Source organism: Heterodontus francisci, chromosome 4 (assembly GCF_036365525.1).
Source record: "Heterodontus francisci isolate sHetFra1 chromosome 4, sHetFra1.hap1, whole genome shotgun sequence".
NCBI classification, from domain to species: Eukaryota; Metazoa; Chordata; class Chondrichthyes; order Heterodontiformes; family Heterodontidae; genus Heterodontus; species Heterodontus francisci.
In genome coordinates this window covers 153,316,312-153,338,509 of record NC_090374.1, presented here as the reverse complement: position 1 = coordinate 153,338,509, position 22,198 = coordinate 153,316,312, and the positions used below count along the sequence as shown (strand labels likewise).

General features: G+C 40.7%; 1 protein-coding gene across 1 annotated transcript in view; it reads right to left on the bottom strand.

The window, feature by feature from the left end:
- Positions 1 to 3,551: 3,551 nt before the first annotated feature.
- rest (RE1-silencing transcription factor) overlaps positions 3,552 to 22,198 on the bottom strand; it is a 41,318-nt gene continuing 22,671 nt past the window's right edge. The window contains exon 4 of the mRNA XM_068030394.1: positions 3,552 to 14,187. Within this exon, the coding sequence (XP_067886495.1) occupies positions 12,143 to 14,187 (2,045 nt within the window). The 3' untranslated portion in view covers positions 3,552 to 12,142. The remainder of the gene's footprint in view (positions 14,188 to 22,198) is intronic.

Sequence of the window (22,198 nt, the reverse complement as noted above, 5' to 3'; positions counted from 1 at the left end):
AAATTCAATCACGGCAGTTTTAGAATTTAAATTCAGTTTTTTAAAAATATGGTAATAAAAGGTTGGCACTAGTAAATCACAGACTGAAACAGCAGGGAAGGAGGGCATTCAACCCACCGAACCTGAAGCCGTTGTGTTGTCATAAAAAACAAACTATTGTCCTTTAGGGACAGAAACGTATTACCCATATCCAATCTTGCCTATATGCCACTCCACTCTGACATCAACATGGTTATCTATTAACTGCACTCTAAAGCAACTGGGGACAACACAAATACCCACATCCCAAAAACGAATAAAGAATAAAGCTCCTGTCCACATTATCAGTCATCTAGGTTAGGCAAATCATTGTCAGGTGGGGAAGAGATAAGAGAGGCAGAGGCTTACAGTCTCAGGAGTAATAAAGTGATTGTTATGGCTCTTTTTTTTTTAGTTAAACACACCATTTTTATTTTTGTTTCTTGGAAACACTCAGCAGGTCAACAGAATCTGTAGAGAGGAAGATACTGTTAATGTTTAATGGGAACCACTATGATGTTCTGGATGAGTATTTCATAAAGAGTAGAGCCAGAGAAAAGGGGGCAGGGAAGAGACTTTGTTTTGGGGACGGGGTGTGTAGGGGAAGCAGTCTAGGTGGAGGCCAGGAAATCATTAAATGACAGAGTGAATATGGAGTAAAAAAGGAGCCAATAATGAGAAATTAGAGAAATTAAAGATGTCTCCGAAACCCAGAGGAGGGTGAGTGGTCACAGGAGATTAGCAAAAGGGAAGAGAAGCAGGGTTCCAGTATGATGGAAGAATCTTTCAACATTGCTTCTATGGCACGATTATTACTCTTTCATTTAAAGATCTCATTTAAAGGTCCGCCACCAAATCGCATCATTTTTTTCATCACTTCCCCACATTCCTTTCCTCGGCTTCCCTTCAGAAAATATTTATCTGTAACATTTCCTGGTTCTGACAAAAGGTCATAGACTTGAAACATTAGCCCTACCTTCCTCTCTCTACAGATGCAGTGTTTCCTGAATTTCCTGTTTTTATTTCAGCTTTCCAGCATCTGCAGTATTGTGCTTTAAAAAAGAAATTCTATAGTACACAGTCTATATTAAGAGACATCTCAGGAATGTAGTAAGCAATGTGGAGGATAGTAAAAGACTTCAGGAGGACATAGACTGGTGAAACAAGCAGACACACGGCGGATGAAATTTAACAGAACTGTGAAGTAATTCATTTTGGTAGGAAGAATGAGGAGAGGCAATATAAACTAAAAGGTATAATTTGATAGGGGTGCAGGAACAAAGAGACCTGGGGGGGGGGGGGTCTATGTACATAAATCTTTGAAAGTGGCAGGACAAGTTGAAAAGGCTATTTAATAAATATGGAACTCTTGGCTTTATTAATAGGATAGAATACAAAAGCTAATACGTTATGCTAAACCTTTATAAAACACTGCTTAGGCCCCAGCTGGAGTAGTGCTTTCAATTATGAAGGATGTTAAGGCCTCGAGAGGGTACAGAGGCGATTTAATAGAATGGTACCAGGGATGAGGAACTTCAGTTATGTGACGAGACTGGAAAAGCTGAGGTTGTTCTCCTTAGAGTGGAGAAGGTTAAGGAAATTTGATAGAAGTTTACAAAATCAGTCTTATGGAATAAATAAGAAACTTTCCAGTGGCATTATGATTGGTAACTAGAGGACACAGATTTAAAGAGATTAGGGGGAGGTGGTGGCGTAGTGGTAATGCCACTGGACAAGTAATCCAGAACCCAGACTAATGCTCTGGGGGTGTGGTCTTGAATCCCATCACAGCAGATGGTGAAATTTGAATTCAATTAATAAATCTGGAATTAAAATGCTGGTCTAATAGTGCATTGTCAATTGTTGTTAAAAACCCATCTGATTCACTAATGTCCTTTAGGGAAGGAAATCTGCTAACTTTACCTGGTCTGGCCTACATGTGACTTCAGACCCACAGCAATGTGGTTGACTCTTAACTGCCCTCTGAAATGGCTTAGCAAGCCACTCAGTTGTCAAGGGTAATTAGGGATAGGCAATAAATGCTGGCTTAGTCAGCAATGCACACAAATGAATAACATTTTTTAAAAAAGAAAAAAGTGAGCTGTTATGATCTGGAGTACACGCTCTGAAAGGGTGGTGGAAGCAGATTCAATAGTAACATTCAAAAAGAGAACTGGATAAATACTTGAAGGGAAAAAGCAGGTCCGGGGGAAAGAGGGACTAGTTTTTTTATGTACACCTGAGAGGAAAGATGGGGGTGACAGATTAATATTTCATCCAAACGACAAGCTTTACCAAAGTCATCCAAATGGCCTCCTCCTGTGATCTCAGAGGGCTTTACAGAGTGGTATTTGATGTGGGGGAGGGGAGGAGGCAGAAATAACATCCAAGTGATGGATCTTAACTTAAGGAGCTTGCTGAAGGCCAAGGTGGTGGTGGCAAGGTGTAGACGTGGAGCTCCAGAAGACAGTGCGAGCTGTTTGAAGGAGTCAGCTCTAACTTCAACCTGAAACCTGTGTTGCTCCACAGCTCTTCCACTTTGATAACTGCCTCATAACTTATGTTTGCAGCTGAAACACCAAGCTCCAAATACACTAACTAACTTCAGTTCCGAAGGGTCACTGACCCGAAAAGTTAACTCTGCTTCTCTCTCCACAAAAGCTGCCAGACCTGCAGAGTATTTCCAGCATTTCTTGTTTCTTTTTCAGATTTCCAGCATCCGCAGTATTTTGTTTTTATTACACTAACTAGCTTACTTGTTTAATGCCATGATTTAATTTGAAAGATGCCACATTTCAATATTTGCACTATTAACTTTTTTTGTGATCTGTATACGGTTGAACTCAGCTTGTTGTGCCGATTTAAGTAATATAGTTTCATTGCTACAAAGACACAGCTACCTTTTTGCACTGAGTTGCCCCAACAATGGTAACTGATGGCATCATCTCTACTCAGAGCAAGTTCCCAGTTTCAGTTGGGCCAAAAGGAGGCCGTCAACCAGAGGAAGACACAAAAAGGTCAAACCTCCCAAACTGCTCTCATCCATTTTCCAGCTAAAAGCAACACTGGCAGATATCTGCCACTAGTCTGCCTGTTCCTCCTGGGAATGGTGGGAACAAGCTATGGTGTTACTTCCAAAAAACATTGTGTTGTGTGTACATTTGATATAGTAAAGCTACACTGTCCTTTATTTAACAAACTACTGAAACAGTTTTTTTAAATAAATGTCAGCTTGGTGCCCATTGAGACAACATTATTAAAATTTAGTGTTAAATAACTAGTGAACACTTCAGATTTCACTTTCTTCTCTTCCCAGAGAAAGATATCTCTACTGTTGTTTGGCTGTGAATGCTGAAAATCAGTCAGTATAGCAAGCAGGATGTGTTAGGTGATTCTACAATTTTCACTGATGCCATAACTCAATGAATGTTCAACCTAGATGTGCGCCAGTTGATAGTGCATGCTGCACCAATCTGAGGAAAAAACACTTAATGGAAAACATAAATTAGTCCAGAATGAAAGGCACACACAAATCAGCTCACAAACCTTTAATGCAGCAAAACATTTGCTAAATACTATGATGCTTTTTATGAAGTTACAGAAGAGATTAGTTTTTTTCAACTTTACTTAACAAAAAGGCAAATATTGTGAAAAATATCCTCTTTATACACGTAGTTCTTGTACTAAAACAGTGACAGTTTTATTCTGTCCAACACAACTGTCGGAGTCATTTTCTTTGTCAAACATTTACCCTTGAAATCAAAATTCTATTTATTAATCTGAAAAGAGAGAAGTACAGTTGTAGGTTTTTTTTAAACTTTGGTATCTTCAGAAAAGCAGAAGTATTGCACAGATAATGCTGTAAAACAACTCTGAATTACTAATAAGCTTCCATGTTAAGCCAGCACCGGTGGCAGTGCTTTTGTACAGAAGTGTTTTGTGAATCATGCTGCTAGAGGTCTCAGAGCAGTGACAACTGTAGCATAAGTATGCCTCCTGTCATGTTGGCAGTCATCCAGTTTCAAAGTTGTTCAAAGCTAAACATTAGCCTACTGGTCTTCTGTAGTGTTCCTGCCTGCTCTTGTTAGCTATCCAGCCTAAAAGGCAGCTCTGTAATCATATGATACACCTCATTTCTAATCACTTTACAAACATGCTACACTGAATACTAAATTAGCTATATTATGTGCTAAGACTGTATAAGACATTCTGATGACATTATTTTATTCTAACAGTAGGTGTATCATCACCATACTGACTGCAGCAGTTCAAGAAGGTCCACCCACCACCTTCTCGAGGGCAACTAGGGATGGGCAACAAATGCCAACCTTGCCAGCAACATCTACATCCCGAGAATTAATAAAATTATTGAAATGATTAATGGCCCATATTTCTTGTTAAATATTCCTTCAACATCTTGTATAATAATTTTGTGATCCTCCACCCCACCACCCCCCCGCCACTAAATAACATTGTCCCTCCTGTCTCCCAAACAAAATCTGCTTCAGCCAAAAGAGCACATTCTTTGACATGGTGTAATAACAAGGAATACTCCATTTTCTATCAATATTTTTACAGTTCAGAACCAGCAAAAGAATGTTTTGGTATCACATACTCCCCCCTTTATTGGAATGAAATTGCAAAACAATAAGTAATGCATGTGTTATTTCCCTCAATTTGCTGAAAACTAATTCCTTAACCCCACCTCCCCACAGGGATACCATTCCATGGGTGATAGTTGTGAATGAGCCTTGATAGAGAGGGTCATTAGGCCAGTCCACCACAGGGGCCAAATCCAGTTGTTTCCATGCCTGATGTATGCACCAATACACTTTCAGCAGGGATAGTGTTTCACGAGTGGCAACCCTGGGAAGCTTTCCCCTTCCCGAAAGGGGATTCCCAAGGCCTCGAGAAGCATCTCTACAGCCTTCACTGCAGCAATCAGCACAGATTGAAAATTAAAGGTGTGGTCGCTCTAGACTGTGTGGCTCAGCTATTCCTTGAGAGAACTCATGGAACCACCAGGGAACTACTAAAAAAGCCTGTCACATGAAGCTGTTATTCGTTAGGTCAAGGACCATCAGCTGTTATGCACTCAGATTTAAAGCAGTTTGAGCAGTCTGCTTTTCCTACCAATGCTACTGGCAAATTTATTACAAAGGAACAGATCAGACAATTGTTCCACTACATATTCTGTTTTAACAAGAACACAGCAATTAGGCTGCTTTGCCAACTTCTCTCATACAAATTCCCCCATCCTCTCTTGACAAACTCCATTAAGTGCCAGCACACCAACTAATCAGTGGGGAGCAAGTTTTGGATACTGTTGCGGCGGACGACTTACCAGGGGTAAGCAATGGGGTGCAGGTCTCTGGCACAGAGTCTGTCCCTGTTGCTCAGAAGGGAAGGGGGAAGAGGAGCAGAGCATTAGTCATTGGGGACTCCATAGTTAGGGGAACAGATAGGAGGTTCTGTGGGAACGAGAGAGACTCACAGTTGGTGTGTTGCCTCCCAGGTGCCAGGGTTCGTGATGTCTCGGATCGTGTTTTTGGGATCCTTAAGGGGGAGGGGGAACAGCCCCAAGTCGTGGTCCACATAGGCACCAACGACATAGGTAGGAAGAGAGATGGGGATTTAAGGCAGAAATTCAGGGAGCTAGGGTGGAAGCTGAGAGCGAGAACAAACAGAGTTGTTATCTCTGGGTTATTGCCCGTGCCACGTGCTAGCGAAGCGAGGAATTGGGAGAGAGAGGAGTTGAACACGTGGCTGCAGGGATGGTGTAGCAGGGAGGGTTTTGGTTTCCTGGATAATTGGGGCTCTTTCTGGGGTAGGTGGGACCTCTACAAACAGGATGGTCTTCACCTGAACCAGAGGGGTACCAATATCCTGGGGGGGGAGATTTGCTAGTGCTCTTCGGGGGGGTTTAAACTAATTCAGCAGGGGAATGGGAACCTAAATTGTAGTTCCAGCGTACAGGATGTTGAGAGTAGTGAGGTCAGGGATAAGGTTACAAGGACGCAAGAGGGCACTGGCAAGCAAGAACTTGGTTTAAAGTGTGTCTACTTCAACGCCAGGAGCATCCGGAATAAGGTGGGTGAGCTTGCAGCATGGGTTGGTACCTGGGATCTCGATGTTGTGGCCATTTCGGAGACATGGGTAGAGCAGGGGCAGGAATGGATGTTGCAGGTTCCGGGATTTAGATGTTTCAGTAAGAACAGAGAAGATGGTAAAAGGGGGGGTTGTGGCATTGTTAATCAAGGAGAGTATTACAGCGGCAGAAAGGACGTTTGAGGACTCGTCTACTGAGGTAGTATGGGCCGAGGTTAGAAACAGCAGAGGAGAGGTCACCCTGTTGGGAGTTTTCTATAGACCTCCAAATAGTTCCAGAGATGTAGAGGAAAGGATAGCGAAGATGATTCTCGACAGGAGCGAGAGTAACAGGGTAGTTGTTATGGGGAACTTTAACTTTCCAAATATTGACTGGAAATACTATAGGTCGAGTACTTTAGATGGGTCAGTTTTTGTCCAGTGTGTGCAGGAGGGTTTTCTGACACAGTATGTAGACAGGCCAACCAGGGGCGATGCCACATTGGATTTGGTACTGGGTAATGACCCCGGCCAGGTGTTAGATTTAGATGTAGGTGAGCACTTTGGTGATAGTGATCACAATTCGGTTAGGTTTACCTTAGCGATGGGCAGGGACAGGTATATACCGCAGGGCAAGAATTATAGCTGGGGGAAAGGAAATTATGATGTGATTAGGCAAGATTTAGGATGCGTAGGATGGGGAAGGAAACTGCAGGGGATGTGCACAATCGAAATGTGGAGCTTATTCAAGGAGCAGCTACTGCTTGTCCTTGATAAGTATGTACCTGTCAGGCAGGGAGGAAGTTGTCGAGCGAGGGAGCCGTGGTTTACTAAAGAAGTTGAAGCGCTTGTCAAGAGGAAGAAGGCGGCTTATGTTAGGATGAGACGTGAAGGCTCAGTTAGGGCGCTTGAGAGTTACAAGCTAGCCAGGAAGGATCTAAAGGGAGAGCTAAGAAGAGCAAGGAGAGGACACGAGAAGTCATTGGCGGATAGGATCAAGGAAAATCCTAAGGCTTTCTAGAGGTATATCAGGAATAAAAGAATGACTAGAGTTAGATTAGGGCCAATCAAGGATAGTAGTGGGAAGTTGTGTGTGGAATCAGAGGAGATAGGGGAAGCGTTAAATGAATATTTTTCGTCAGTATTTACAGTGGAGAAAGAAAATGTTGTCGAGGAGAATACTGAGATTCAGGCTACTAGGCTAGATGGGATTGAGGTTCACAAGGAGGAGGTGTTAGCAATTTTGGAAAGTGTGAAAATAGATAAGTCCCCTGGGCCAGATGGGATTTATCCTAGGATTCTCTGGGAAGCCAGGGAGGAGATTGCAGAGCCTTTGTCCTTGATCTTTATGTCGTCATTGTCGACAGGAATAGTGCCGGAAGACTGGAAAATAGCAAATGTTGTCCCCTTGTTCAAGAAGGGGAGTAGAGACAGCCCTGGTAATTATAGACCTGTGAGCCTTACTTCGGTTGTGGGTAAAATGTTGGAAAAGGTTATAAGAGATAGGATTTATAATCATCTTGAAAAGAATAAGTTAATTAGCGATAGTCAGCACGGTTTTGTGAAGGGTAGGTCGTGCCTCACAAACCTTATTGAGTTTTTCGAGAAGGTGACCGAACAGGTGGATGAGGGTAAAGCAGTGGATGTGGTGTATATGGATTTCAGTAAGGCGTTTGATAAGGTTCCCCACGGTAGGCTATTGCAGAAAATACGCACGTATGGGGTTGAAGGTGATTTAGAGCTTTGGATCAGAAATTGGCTAGCTGAAAGAAGACAGAGGGTGGTGGTTGATGGCAAATGTTCATCCTGGAGTTTAGTTACTAGTGGTGTACCGCAAGGATCTGTTTTGGGGCCACTGCTGTTTGTCATTTTTATAAATGACCTGGATGAGGGTGTAGAACGGTTGGTTAGTAAATTTGCGGATGACACTAAGGTCGGTGGAGTTGTGGATAGTGCCGAAGGATGTTGTAGGGTACAGAGGGACATAGATAGGCTGCAGAGCTGGGCTGAGAGATGGCAAATGGAGTTTAATGCGGAAAAGTGTGAGGTGATTCACTTTGGAAGGAGTAACAGGAATGCAGAGTACTGGGCTAATGGGAAGATTCTTGGTAGTGTAGATGAGCAGAGAGATCTTGGTGTCCAGGTACATAAATCCCTGAAAGTTGCTACCCAGGTTAATAGGGCTGAGGGACTTGAGGAAAGGCTGAGGGACTTGAGGTTGTTTTCGTTGGAGAGAAGGAGGAGGAGAGGTGACTTAATAGACACATATAAGATAATCAGAGGGTTAGATAGGGTGGATAGTGAGAGTCTTTTTCCTCGGATGGTGATGGCAAACACGAGGGGACATAGCTTTAAGTTGAGGGGTGATAGATATAGGACAGATGTTTGAGGTAGTTTCTTTACTCAGAGAGTAGTAAGGGCGTGGAACGCCCTGCCTGCAACAGTAGTAGACTTGCCAACTTTAAGGGCATTTAAGTGGTCATTGGATAGACATATGGATGAAAATGGAATAGTGTAGGTCAGATGGTTTCACAGGTCGGCGCAACATCGAGGGCCGAAGGGCCTGTACTGCGCTGTAATGTTCTAATTCTAAAAAAAAAGTAGAAGATGCATTTTTAGAATAGGTTCATAAACTGAGCCATGAGCCCCTTGATCGAGTTGGCATCTTGTCACCTTTCTACCCAAAGTGCTTTTAGTAGAGAGGTTAAATTGAGTAGACAGGGAAAAACTGTTTCCAATGGCAGATGGGTCAGTTACCAGAGGACACAGGTTGGAGATAATTGGCAAAAGAGCCAGGGGTGAAGGGAGGAGAATTTTATTTATGCAGAGAGTTATGATCTGAAATGCACTGCCTGAAAGGATGGTGGAAGCAGATTCAGTCCTAACTTTCAAAAGAGAATTGGATAAATACTTGAAAAGGAAATATTTGCATGGTTATGGGTGAACTAGCAGGAGCAAGTGGGATGAGTTAATTCTTTCAAAGAGCCAACACAGGCACAATTGGCTAAATGGCCTTCTTCTGTACTGAAAAATTCTATGATTTTAATCATTCAGATAAGAACAGCACAATTACCAGCTAACAAGAAAGCTAAATCTACAGGAATTCCTACTGTAGTTGGACACTGTGATTTAAGTGCAGAGAAATTGACCAAATTTTTAAAAATCTAAATCTGTCACGATAGGCATATATTTAACATTGCATTGCAAAATGCACAAACTCATCCCTTTGCATTTTTTTTGTTAATAAAAGCTCTTTAAAATCTGGTTATGTAGAGAGGCTGCTCCCACCTTTGGTTTGTACAGTGACACTGCAAATCAAAACAGTGTGCATTATTGATAATGCAAAATATTTTGTATTTAATTAATTTAGAGATTGCAATTTTAGTTAAAAAGCCTAAATTACAATTTTGGTAAGCTACTGTTTATTATTGAAGAGATATCATGGTTAACAAAAGTCATCACCCAGTTACTTGGAGGTTTTCACTGGTGTCTTAACACTGCATTCTGCTGCCAGGTAAAATGTATATGTTCAGGTTTCCCTGAATCTACTCCTGGACACAATGATTATCGGAAAATCAGGTGGGTTCCTTTTCACTCACATGCTTCAACCCACCTGATTTTCCAATATTTGCTGTACCCAAATGATCCGATGCAGCTGGGAGTAGACCCACGAAAATCTCCCCTTTAGTGGAAGGTTTGTAACTTATTAAAGGTTACAGCATAGTTGTTGATCTCATACAGATGTTCTCATTACAAGGGAGCATGATAAAACCAAACATAAACAGCAAAGTTTCATGCTGAACTCAGTAGTAACAATTCTGTGTTTATTCCTCATGCTGTGTGTTGATGTCACTGTGCAGAGTGGAAATTTAGAATGAGCTGGTAAGTAAATCAAAAACTCATGTGCCAACTAACCCAGATCCCGATCTAAAATGACTCCTTCAGGAGGGTGAATGAGATTCTAAGAATTAGGACACAAGTCTTCCACAACCAAGAGAAGGAGCAGTTTTTAATTAAGTTGAAACAAACAATGTTTCACTGCATAATTGTCATATGCTAACTACCTACCACAGGAAATGCAGGGCTGCTGGTGTAGCTATTTAGCATTTTAGTACCAAAAAGATTAAACTTAGCATGCCGAGTAGTACTCTAGAACTGAAAAGCACAAGCATTTTTCATATTAGCATGAGCAGAAGCTCTGGACCTCTTAGAGCATTCATTATTCAAACTGTAATGTCACAGATTTTTAACTGTAATTGAGTTTTAATAAAATTTACCAAAATGAATTCAAGACTTGTGTAATAAAGAGTACCACAAACTATAAGAGAAGCAAATTACAGTTAAAAATCCATGTAAACACAAGCTTTAATTTGATCACAGATATACAATGAGTTTGTCAACATGATTGTCAAAGCAAAGAAAATGCTATTCAGCATTTAAACTATTTTCCATATTCTTAAACAAAAGTGGCTACTCCAAACAGTATACTAAACACATCATATCATTAAGTCAGGAGAAGGAAAAAACAAATGGAAATCACAGTAATTTATGTTCTTTGGCCATACCAACTCACCAGCTAAATCAATCAGAGGTGAGCAAATCCTTCAAAGTGTTGCATTCCAATAATTCTACCAGGTTTACACTATTCTCAGTGTGGTGCCAAAACTGCAACAGGTCCTCATATGAAGTAAAGGCCATTGCACTGGTTAGAGACAGATTAAACAGATATCTCAACATATTGGGACCAAATCAGTTCCATTTATAACAGATGATCTACAAATGCCCACGAGGAATTCCCATATTGCCGAGAGCTGTAGGTGCTACTGCACAGAATGCTGGCAAGAAGGCACCCTCGAATGATAGCTCTTCAACTGAAAAAGATGCAAGACAGCGATTTTTACACCTCTGCTTATTTGGGGTGTCACCGCCCAATACAGATGGAACCTATTTAGCATTTTACCAGGACAACTCGCACCCCCCCACCCCCCCGTCAGTTCACTGCACAGTGGTTTGGTTAATTATCAAGTCCCAAACTGCTGGTTAAACACACAAATATAAAAACATGATACAGAAAAAAACATTTCTATATATAAACTATCACTAATTAATTATATTGCATAGTTGATTGCTAATATCGTGCAATTTTATAAGCTGTTTAAGCACCATATTGGATCATTTTCTTGTGTGGCTACCAAAAACTGTTTGCTACAAACTCCTAAATAAGTATCATGGCATGTAACATTAGTTACTTGAGATGTGGTATCATCTTGCAAAGTGCTCACTCCTGTGATTTGAAGAAAAAGCAGGATATTTTAACATGTCATCTTGAAAAAGCTCTGAACTGTCAATATAAAAATGTATGATTTTTTTAAAAAGATAAAATGGGATTAACTTTTAATGAAATATTGCCGAAAATGTATGTCTGCGAAAATGAGCTAATTCCATGCATTGTACATCAAGATTAAAATGCACCTTGGGCACAAATGCCCTTGAAATGCAAGGCTGCTCGATGAAAGGCCATCCTTTTAACACTACCAAAGGAAATATCCAAATCAAACACTTAACACAGTTTGATTTCTTTCATTCAACCACTGACTATCTTGAATTTTTAAATTATGAACAGCTATGATAATCATTGTACATTAGCTTAAACCCTGGGTCATGTAAAACAGAAAAAAGTTTCTATGTCCAGTGTTACCAAGTATTTACAATGGGATGAAACAGAACTGCTGTATCAGATTAAATGAAACAGTTTCTTGAGTAATATAGTGCAATGAAAATTCAAAATCAGTGGTTGATTTAACTGCTACAAAGCATGATTAACAGACATAGCCATCATGTGTGAATGAGTGCTGTTGTACTACCTCTGAATGAACAGAAAACTTGAAAGAGCAGGAAATACATGCAGTTAGCAACAAACAGTTCTGTGAAGGAAAGGCAAAAAAACTCAAATCCAATCACATTAGTGTGATTTGCATCATTTTGTAACAGGTATTATTAATATTTGGGGAAAGCTCACCAAATTTCAAGACCGTACTCATTCCTGGCCTTTTGCTGCTTCCTCAAGATAATATACATTTACCAAGTGGCGATTAAGGTGCTTGGTAAACTCTCCTTTCACACTGAATATACGGTCACAGAATATACAAACAAAATTCTCTGGAGCATCAATCACACCTTCTTCTAGTGTCCTTTTGTTGGCCTTGTCATCAGAAGTGGACTTTGTTCCATTCAGACCAGAGTCATCACTTCCTTCTGAATCTTCGCTGATATCACTTCCTTCATGGCTGTGAATGCCTTCATCTTCATCTATTTCCACCATCTCATCCTTGTTCTGTTTTTTGTTCTGATCCTGCTTGCTACTCTGGACCTTATCATCATCATCTTGGACCTTGTCCTGGTTAGTCTTGCTATCCTGGACCTCATTTGCACTAAACTGGAGTTTCTTCTGGTCATCTGGAACCTTTTTAACATCCCGCAACTTGTTCTGGTCAGCCCGAACCTCCACCTGCCCACTCTCGTCGCCCTGGACCTCCACCTGAACACGCTGGTCTCTGCAGATCTCCATTTGCCCACTGTAGTCACCCTGGACCTCCAACTGGTCACCCTGGACCTCCAGCTGGTCATCCTGGACTGCCATCTGGTCATCCTGAAGCGCTATCTGGTCACCCATGCTATCCCAGACCTCCTCCTGGTCATCAATGCCATGTGGATCTTTATTTGGATTGTTTGAGTTTGGAAGTTCAATACCAACCACCTGAACAGACCTTCCTTGTTCAACATCAGAAATTAAGCTAGTTTCTTCACTCATCTCTTTTGCCTCAGAGTTATTCAGGTCATTGCAGGTCTTGGGTGAGTAAGTTGCATGTTCTGTTTTCCCAGAACTGCGAGTAGGAACCCCAGTTTGTTCCGTATAAGCTACAGGAGGTTCTTCGACACAAAGCAACTCATCACTTTTGTTTATCATCTTTTCACTCAATTTTTGTTCCTTTGATTCAGAGACAGTTAACAGGTCAGGTGACGTTTGCAATTCTTTCGAGGTCTTTGGCGCCATTTCACCAGTCGTTTTTGCAGCATGCAAATCAAGAGGATTTTCATTTTGTTCAACAACAGTGTCAAGTGGAATTTCAGTCATCACAATATCCAAGAATGGTTCTGCATTCTGGGCCTCTCTCTTGCACACACCTTCAGCAATAGGATTACTGCATGAAGAACTTCTGGAGTAATTTCTTTTCTTTTTAGAGAGAATTGGTTGATGCTCTGGCTGATCGGATTTCTTACCCTTATCTGGATCAGCACCAGCAGAAAGTACACGGGCTTTTTTATACTTTTTGTTTTTCTTCTTAGCTTGTTTGCATTTAAGATTTTTCTTGTGTGAAGACTTGTCCAATTTGATTCTGCTTTTCTGTGTTTCACATTCGACCAACTCTTTAGCTTTCCATATTTTCCTCCTTTTCACCTCTGTATGGGTCTCAACTGCAGGCTTTTGCTGCAAAGACACCTCTGTTGAGCACCTCTTTCTTTTTCTACCTTTCATTTTCCTTACCTTCTCTGCATTAGTTTCCCTTTTCCTTGAAGGGAGCTTATTGTTGAAAATTTTATGATTTCGAGTTTTCATCCTTTGACTCTTTGAGCTGAAACCTCGCTCCTTTGACAAAGATGTACTTTTTTCAGGCTTGGCAGCAATCACATCCGGATTCTCGGCTCTTTTCAGTTGCAGTTTGTCAGACATTTTCTTGCCCATTTTGGCAATAGGAATATCTAGTTCAACTCGTTTGGTACGCAACTTCACCTTTGACACATCCATGGTAATGTCACTGCAATGCGGGTGCTTGGATTTTATGTGATACTGCAAGTTGCACTTTTTGGAAGCCGCATACTTACAGACAGGACACAGAAACTGGCGTGGATTCACATGGAGCTCAACGTGCTTTTTGAAGTTGCTGCGGTCAGCTGTTCTGTATTCACAGTGAGGACAGGTTAAAGGTTTGGGTCCGTTGTGAACTTGTCTGGCGTGCCGTGTCACCTCGTGCTGGTTTGATGCTACGTAGTTGCATTGATCACATTTAAATGGCTTCTCGCCTGTTGAAATACATGAATAGAAACCTTTAGTTACTGGACCGCACATTATAACAAAGTATTCACTGACCCTTCTGACAGTGTCATGTGGTTATCACTGAATGGTCTGGGGGTACATATACGTAACTGAATTAAAGTGCATGAAATAATTGGCTATCTTATTTCAATTTATGATCCATATAGTTTGCAGAGTGCATGCGCTTTCAGCTACAGTTTAAAAACAAAGATTTAATGCTTTCATCACAATGACAAGGTGCACATGAAATTTAAAATTCCATCAGTCTCACAACGAACTTCTGGACTTCAGTGAACTGCCTGGAATGATCTTGAGCAGTTACATATAGTTTTTTTTTTGGTATCCAACCATCGTCTCGCTGATCACTTATATTTCTATGCTTTTAAGCAACTTCCCATTTGTGAAAATAAATTATGAATTACAGTCTTTAACCTTAAAGATAACCATTCTAGGAATTCACTCCATCTGAAGCCACCTGAATCTTCTTAATGTTTTTGGCCCAGCACCAGAACATCAACACAAAGAACAGATACTTGAAGGACAATGCAATACTATAGCATCACAGATACTGGAAAGGTACAACAATCCACTGACATGACTATACACATGCATGTACAAAGACACTAATACTGCCAAAAACTTTCTAATGACATGCATGTACTACTTTCAGTAATACTCCACTGAGCTTGGTCATCATTACACCATCACAATGCTTGGAGTGAGGAAGGTCAAACAACATTTAGGATCTCTCAAGAATATTAGATTTCAACATGGTGACAGTAAGGCAAGTTTAAAAATAGACACTTAAAATGTTCTTTTATCACTATGATAAAACAGGATCTTTTCTGCAATTGTTATAAAATAAGGAGGAAAAGATACTTTAATATATTGATCGTAGGTGGTCACATATCTATCAGATTTTCTTTAAAATGTGCATATAGTATATGATTTGTACTGTACTTGCAGGAAAACATATCGGTCCTTTGCTGGCACTTTTCTAGGGACAGAGCAGGCTGAACAGCCAGTGCAATAGAATCATGGCTCTGGTATAAAGGTGGGCTGTGAAACATGGGAGTCTCAGATTTATAGTTTGCTGATCATGCTTCATTATGTTGAGTGTATGGGATGAGTTTAGCTAACAGTTAACATAGGCTTACATTCTCCTCCCATGTACTTCTGTTGTTAGGCAGTTTGGGTATCTGGGGAAGGATGGATCTTGTGATTTGTAGGACTTTAAAAAAAAAGGGAGCCAAAACCAACTGAGGGTACTTGCTCAACCACAGTCAGAGTGTAGGAGTCCATAAGAACTAATACTAGTCTTGTAATTACAGCAGATGCAGTTCCAGGTCAGATGCACTTCCTCCCGGGGCAGCAAACCCCTTGTGCAATGTGTTGGCGAGTACTTTCCCCTTCAGCAAAAAAGGCCACATTCCCCCATCCTCAAATGACAGACATTCCCTAGGGTATGAGAAAAGGGCAGGAAATTGGAAGTAGAGTAGGTAGTGCCCATTAAAGAGTTAGGATAGGTGCAGGCACGTTGAGTTTAATGGATTCCTCCTGTATTGTAATTTCAACAATATTATAAAATAAAGGCAATGTACAAAAATCTGACTGAATAACTTAAGGAACATACCATGCCAGGTAACTTTTGTTATTGCAAACTAAATGTTGATACCTACCATTACTGACCATAAAGAAAAAACGTGCCATAACAGAATGGAATCAAAAGTCATCTGGTCCAGTGAAGGCATTGTAGGAAAATGGAAATTAACATGTAATGAATAGCAGCCTTACCACACTTTTCAGACACATCAAAGTCATACAATACAAAAGAAAACAGCTCATCAAAAACAACCATAACCTTTCACCTGGCATAATACTGCAATAAACAGGTTAACCAGGAGCACAGTCAGCAATTTTACATTTCACTATGAAATGCCTGCAAAGGTAATCCACCTCATAAATGCAATTTCAAGATGAAACGCTCTCATTTGTTGGGTTAAAGGTCAATAACCCTCCAGTTGACTGGAGTATCTGACTCATATCAGAACCTTTTTTTTAATTCGATTGTGGGATGTGGGCGTGGCTGGCTAAGCCAGCATTTTTATGCCCATCCCTAATTGCTAGGCCATTTCAGAAGGCATTTTAAGAGTCAATCACATTGCTGTGGGTCTGGAGTCACATGTAGGCCAGACCAGGTAAGGACAGAAGATTTCCTTCCCTAAAGGACATTAGTGAACCAGATGGGTTTTTACAACAATCGACAATGGTTTCATGGTCACCATTACACTAAGTTTTTAATTCCCAGATTAACTGAATTCAAATTTCACCATCTGCCTGGGTGGTCTGGGTTACTAGCCCAGTGACATTACCACTATGCCACCACCTCCTCCTGTCAGATTATTTGCAGATTATGCCATTAGATCACAAGTATTTGCATTTTGTGGAAGACATATGACTCAGCAAATAATTTCTAGTTACAATTAGTTTACATGGCCAGTCGGAATTGGAAAAAATAGCTGTTACCCATCATATGAAATTCTGCTCGCAAGTGGTTCTTGGGCTTCTCCTTAAAATTAGATTTGATGACATGAGCTCAAGCACAGGATGTCAAACCACTTGGATATTATGATGGCAAGTATGGAGGATCCACTGGTCATGCGTCACCTGAGTTTTTCACATAGGTCAAAGAGTTCCTATAAGTAACATGCATCTAATGGTGCAAAACTATTAATATTCTGCATTTAGACCATAAACATCCTAAATACTGAATAGTAGACCACTGTGATTTGTTAAGAAAAGTTAATACTTCCAGTAACATCAACATATCTAAATTTTTTTTAGAGCACTCAATTTCCTGGAACTTCAATGAGTTAATTCATTATCATTTCAGGTCATTATTGACCATCAATCGGAAAACTGTGTACAGGTTTAAGCTGGTCACTTCACTGATGCTACCAGAGCACAGGCTCTTGACTGACTTTTATAATAGCACAAGCTTTTATTTAAGGATCATAATTGTAGTTAATGATTGCACTACTAGACTGTGCTGTTACCACTAACACCCATAGAATAAACAACAGTCTGGTTGCAAATTAGTGTATTGAAATACTGCATTATATTGGATTGGTTTCAAAACTACAATTTCCACAAAACGAGGTCCCGTTTGAAGTTGGATTATTAGAGGAGGTGATTTCAGTTAATGAGGGAGAGAAATTGCAATTCAAGTCATGTGACTCTGCAACTATTAAAAAGTGACAATGGCAAATGGCTGCAAGCAGTAAAGCTGCCTATCTTCAGTCATAGTAACAAGAAGGGATCTGAAAACTAATAAGAGCTCTAATAATCATTGTGAAAGCTGGCAAAACCAAGTTTCTTTTTCAATTGAGAAATCCAGGTGTGCAGGTGATGGAGAGTTACAGTACAAGTTTACTGTTGACGCAAAGCAGTTTTAGCTTCATGCTGATTCTAAACACGTGTTACAAGTTTGGTATTAAGGTCCACCCTAACTGCAGAAAGTAGCAGAGTTAGGACTCCCTCAAATGGAGTTTAACTTTGTTGTTAGGACAGGACCCTGTTCAAGATTCAGGCTGCACTTAACTACAACTGCAGCATCAAAGTCAAGTGAAATTGTTTTGTTGCAGATGCTACCATTCATGCAAGGTGAACCTGCTTCACCACCAATGTACGCTACAGTTGTACACTTAAGGATAGCAGCAATTCATGAATTCAGGTCCTTCAAACTAGAAAACAACTACTTGAAGTTAACCTTTTGTCAGATTTTTACAAGAAAGAAAGCAGCCTGAAGATCTGAAATGGAGGCCCAGTGAAGGTCTCAGTAGAGACCAGAACTGTCAACAGGTAGCTCACTGGGGGCAGAATGGAGGAAAGAGACAGCCATTCCAAATCCCTCTCCCTTCAGCAAACACTTCAGGGCAGTTACTGCCACCTCCTGGGGTCTGCCATCATTTTTCCCATGGCTGCCCTGGGAAGCAGCCATAACATAGGCAGAAAGAAGGAAAACCTCTCGGCCGTAGGGCCATTTGTATGTGGTGGGCTGAAAGGATTGTGCAGCAAAGGTCCTAAGAGAGGGAGGAAAATCTCCAACAGGTTGATAAGCCTCACTGCCCCATTTTCCCACCATTTCCACTGCAATGACCCAATTTTGGGTGGAATCGCAGATGAAAATCCCCACCATGTTGCCCAAGCAGATAGTGACTTAATTTCTTCCCTCTCTCTTCCCACGGATGATTTAAATAAGAAGTGCAGGTGGTAAGGGAAGAAATCTGCCAAGAAAAAAACACAGCAATGAAAAGTCAAAGATTGAATCACAGTGTAATGTTTTATTGCAAAAAGTTTCCATAAACAGCAACAGGTGTTTGCTGTTCAACAGACTACTCACAAACTACTTTCTGCGTTCTCCATTCCCTTTTTTGTAGCTTTCAAATAGCAACCCATATGAAACCTCTACACCCCAATTTGACCCTAAATTAGACTCATTATGATCAAATTCTACAATGCTTTGCATTTCTTTTTGACAATTAACATCTAGCTCTACCAATATGATCTTATGGTCAACTGATTATGTTCACTATACACTGCCTAAATTTCAGCCAACGTGACCAGTCAATGGGCCCTCATTAGTAATCAAAAATTCTTGAAGTCAGTGTCTGCATTCTTCCCATCACACCCTATCTAGTTCTGTAATACTAAAAACAAAAATATTATCCATTTAACCAGACAGTTTTAATGAATACTGCAGACAGTTAATTTTATTTCACTGTTTTTACTCTAGACTGGAAGGACCAACGGGTTCTAATGTTGATGTGCGGTTATGTATTGAGTATATAAGCGTGGTTTTGGAACTGGATAGCAACTCGAGAGGAAGCTGCAGGTAGCACAGCAAATAAATTTATACCAAGTCAACAAAAAAACTGTGTGTTGGAAGCTTGAATGACTTTCAAAGAAAGGTGGAAGTCCACAAGAATGTGGTATGTAACCGAACATTCTTTATTTGTTCAACATCAAATTATTCAAATGAGGAAGCTCTTGTTTCTACCAAAGTAAAGAGCCAAGGCCATGAGACTACCAATTAGGATGAGAGAAACTTGAGTAACATTTTCAGCATCACTTCTTCTTGTGAAACTGAAACACACATTTTAGATATGAAATGCAAATTTCATCCTCAATTTCTCTCCTCACGTGCAAAATATGTCCTACAATCAGGACATACAGTTTATTAAACTGAAGCTGCAATAAGCAAATACAGAACAATCTTAAAAGAAAGAAGTTGCAGGTCAATGGAAATCAAAGTGATTTAACACAAACTGGTACAAAATAAGGTTCAGGTCCCGGGTAGGTGTGGTAAGCCTTTCAAAATATTCTACTTTCCAAGCACCTTTCCTGAATACCACTGAATGTTTAACAGCTAAATTTCCCACCACTGGTGGATAACAACTACCACACTCAGTCCTCAGTAAATAAGGTAATAGCCCTCAATAAATAGGGGCGAATAGCAGATATATCACACTCTATGGGGTGGCAGCCAATAGGTCATGCATCTATAGATGGAATATTTCTACTTACCACTAAGTTTTAAGTTTGCAAGTTTATCTGGATGCCAGAGTGATACTGAACAAATTGTTAGAGCCGCGGGCTGACAAGTTTCTGGGCCCTGACGGACTTCATCCTAGTGTTTTAAAAGAAGTGGCTAGCGAAATAGCTGATGGGTTTTAATTTTCCAAAATTCCCTCGATTCAGGTAAGGTTCCACTAGACTGGAAAATAGCAAATGTAACTCCTTTATTCAAAAAGGGAGGGAGACAGAAAGCAGAAAACTACAGGCCAGTGAGCTTAACATTTGTCTTATGGAAATTTTAGATGCTATTATTAAAGACATTATAGCAGGACAGTTAGAAAAATTGAAGGCAATCAGGCAGAGTCAACATGGTTTTGTTAAAGCATGTTTAACCAATTTATTGGAGTTCATTGAGGGAGTTACATGTGCTGTGGATGAAGGGGAACCAGTGGATGTATCATACTTAGATTTCCAGAAGGCATTTGAAAAGGTGCCACATCAAAGGTTATTGCAAAAAATAAAAGCTCACGGTGTAGGGGATAACATATTGGCATGGATAGAAGATTGGCCAGCTAACGGGAAAGAGAGAGTAAGCATAAATGGGTCATTTTCTGGTTGGCAAGATGTAACGAGTGGTGTGCCACAGGGATCTGTGCTGGGGCCTCAACATTTTACAATTTATATAAATGACTTAGATGAAGGGACCGAAGGTATGGTTGCTAAACTTGCTGATGACAAAGATAGGCAGGAAAGCTGTATAAAACACTAGTTAGGCCACAGCTGGAGTACTGTGTACAGTTCTGGTTGCCATACTATGGGAAGGATGTGATTGCATTGGAGAGGGTGCAGAGGAGATTCACCAGGATGTTGCCTGGGCTGGAGCAATTCAGCTATGAAGAGAGACTGGATAGGTTAAGATTGTTTTTCTTAGAGCAGAGAAGGCTGAGGGGGGACCTGATTGAGATATACAGAATTATGAGGGGCATAGATAGGGTAGATAGGAAGAAATTTTTTCCCTTAGCGGAGGTGTCAATAAACAGGGGGCATAGATTTAAGGTAAGGGGCAGGAGGTTTAGAGGGGATTTGAAGGAAAAAAATTTCACCCAAAGGGTGGTTGGAATCTGGAACACACTGCCTGAAGGGGTGATAGAGGCAGGAATCCTCACAGCATTTAGGAAGTATTTAGATGAGCACTTGAAATGCCATAGCATACAAGGGTATGGGCGAAGTGCTGGAAAATGGGATTAGAATAGATAGGTGCTTGATGGCTGGCACGGACACAATAGGCTGAAAGGCCTGTTTCTGTGCTGTATAACTCTATGACTCTAGTAGGTTGTGAAGAGGACATAAGGAGGCTACAAAGGAATTTAGATAGGTTATGTGAAGTGGCCAAAAATCTTACAGATGGAGTATAATGTGGGAAAATGCGAAGTTGCCCATTTGGCAGGAAGAATAACAAAGAAGCATATTATCTAAATGGCGAGAGATTGCAGAGCTCTGCGATGCAAAGGGATCTGGGTGTCCTAGTGCATGAATCACAAACGTTTAGTATGCGGGTACAACACATAATTAGGAAAGCTAACAGAATGTTATCGTTTATCGCGAGGGAAATAGAATACAAAAGTAGGGAGGTTATGCTTCAGCTATACAGTGCGACCATATCTGGAGTACTGTGCACAGTGTCCTTATTTAAGGAAGGATGTAAATGCGTTGGAAGCAGTTCACAGAAGGTTTACTAGACTGATACCTGGAATGGGCGGTTATCTTAAGAGGAAAGATTGGATAGGCTAGGCTTGCATCTGCTGGAATTTAGAAGAGTAAGAGGTGACTTGATTGAAACATACAAGATCCTGAGGGGTCTTGACAGGGTGGATGTGGAAAGGATGTTTCCCCTTGTGGGAGAATTTAGAACCAGGGGGTCACTATTTAAAAATAAGGGGTTAACCATTTAAGACAGAGATGAGAAGAAATTTTTTTCTCTCAGAGGGTCGTGAGTCTTAGAAACTCTCTTCCTCAAAAGGCAGTGGAAGCAGAGTCTTTGAATACGTTTAAGGCAGAGGTAGATAGGTTATCGGGAGTAGGTGGTAATGTGGAGAAATCAGTTCAGCCATGAATTTATTGAATGGCGGAGCAGGCACAAGGGGCCAAGTGGCCTACTCCTGCTCCTAATTCGTATGTTCGTATGTAATTGTACACTTGTTAAATGGAAAACAAAAATTGGCAAGTCATGCTGCAGCTGTATAGAACTTTAGTTAGGCCACACTTAGAATATTGCATGCAATTCTGGTCGCCACACTACCAGAAGGACGTGGAGGCTTTGGAGAGGGTACAGAAGAGGTTTACCAGGATGTTGCCTGGTCTGGAGGGCATTAGCTATGAGGAGAGGTTGGATAAACTCTGATTGTTTTCACTGGAATGACA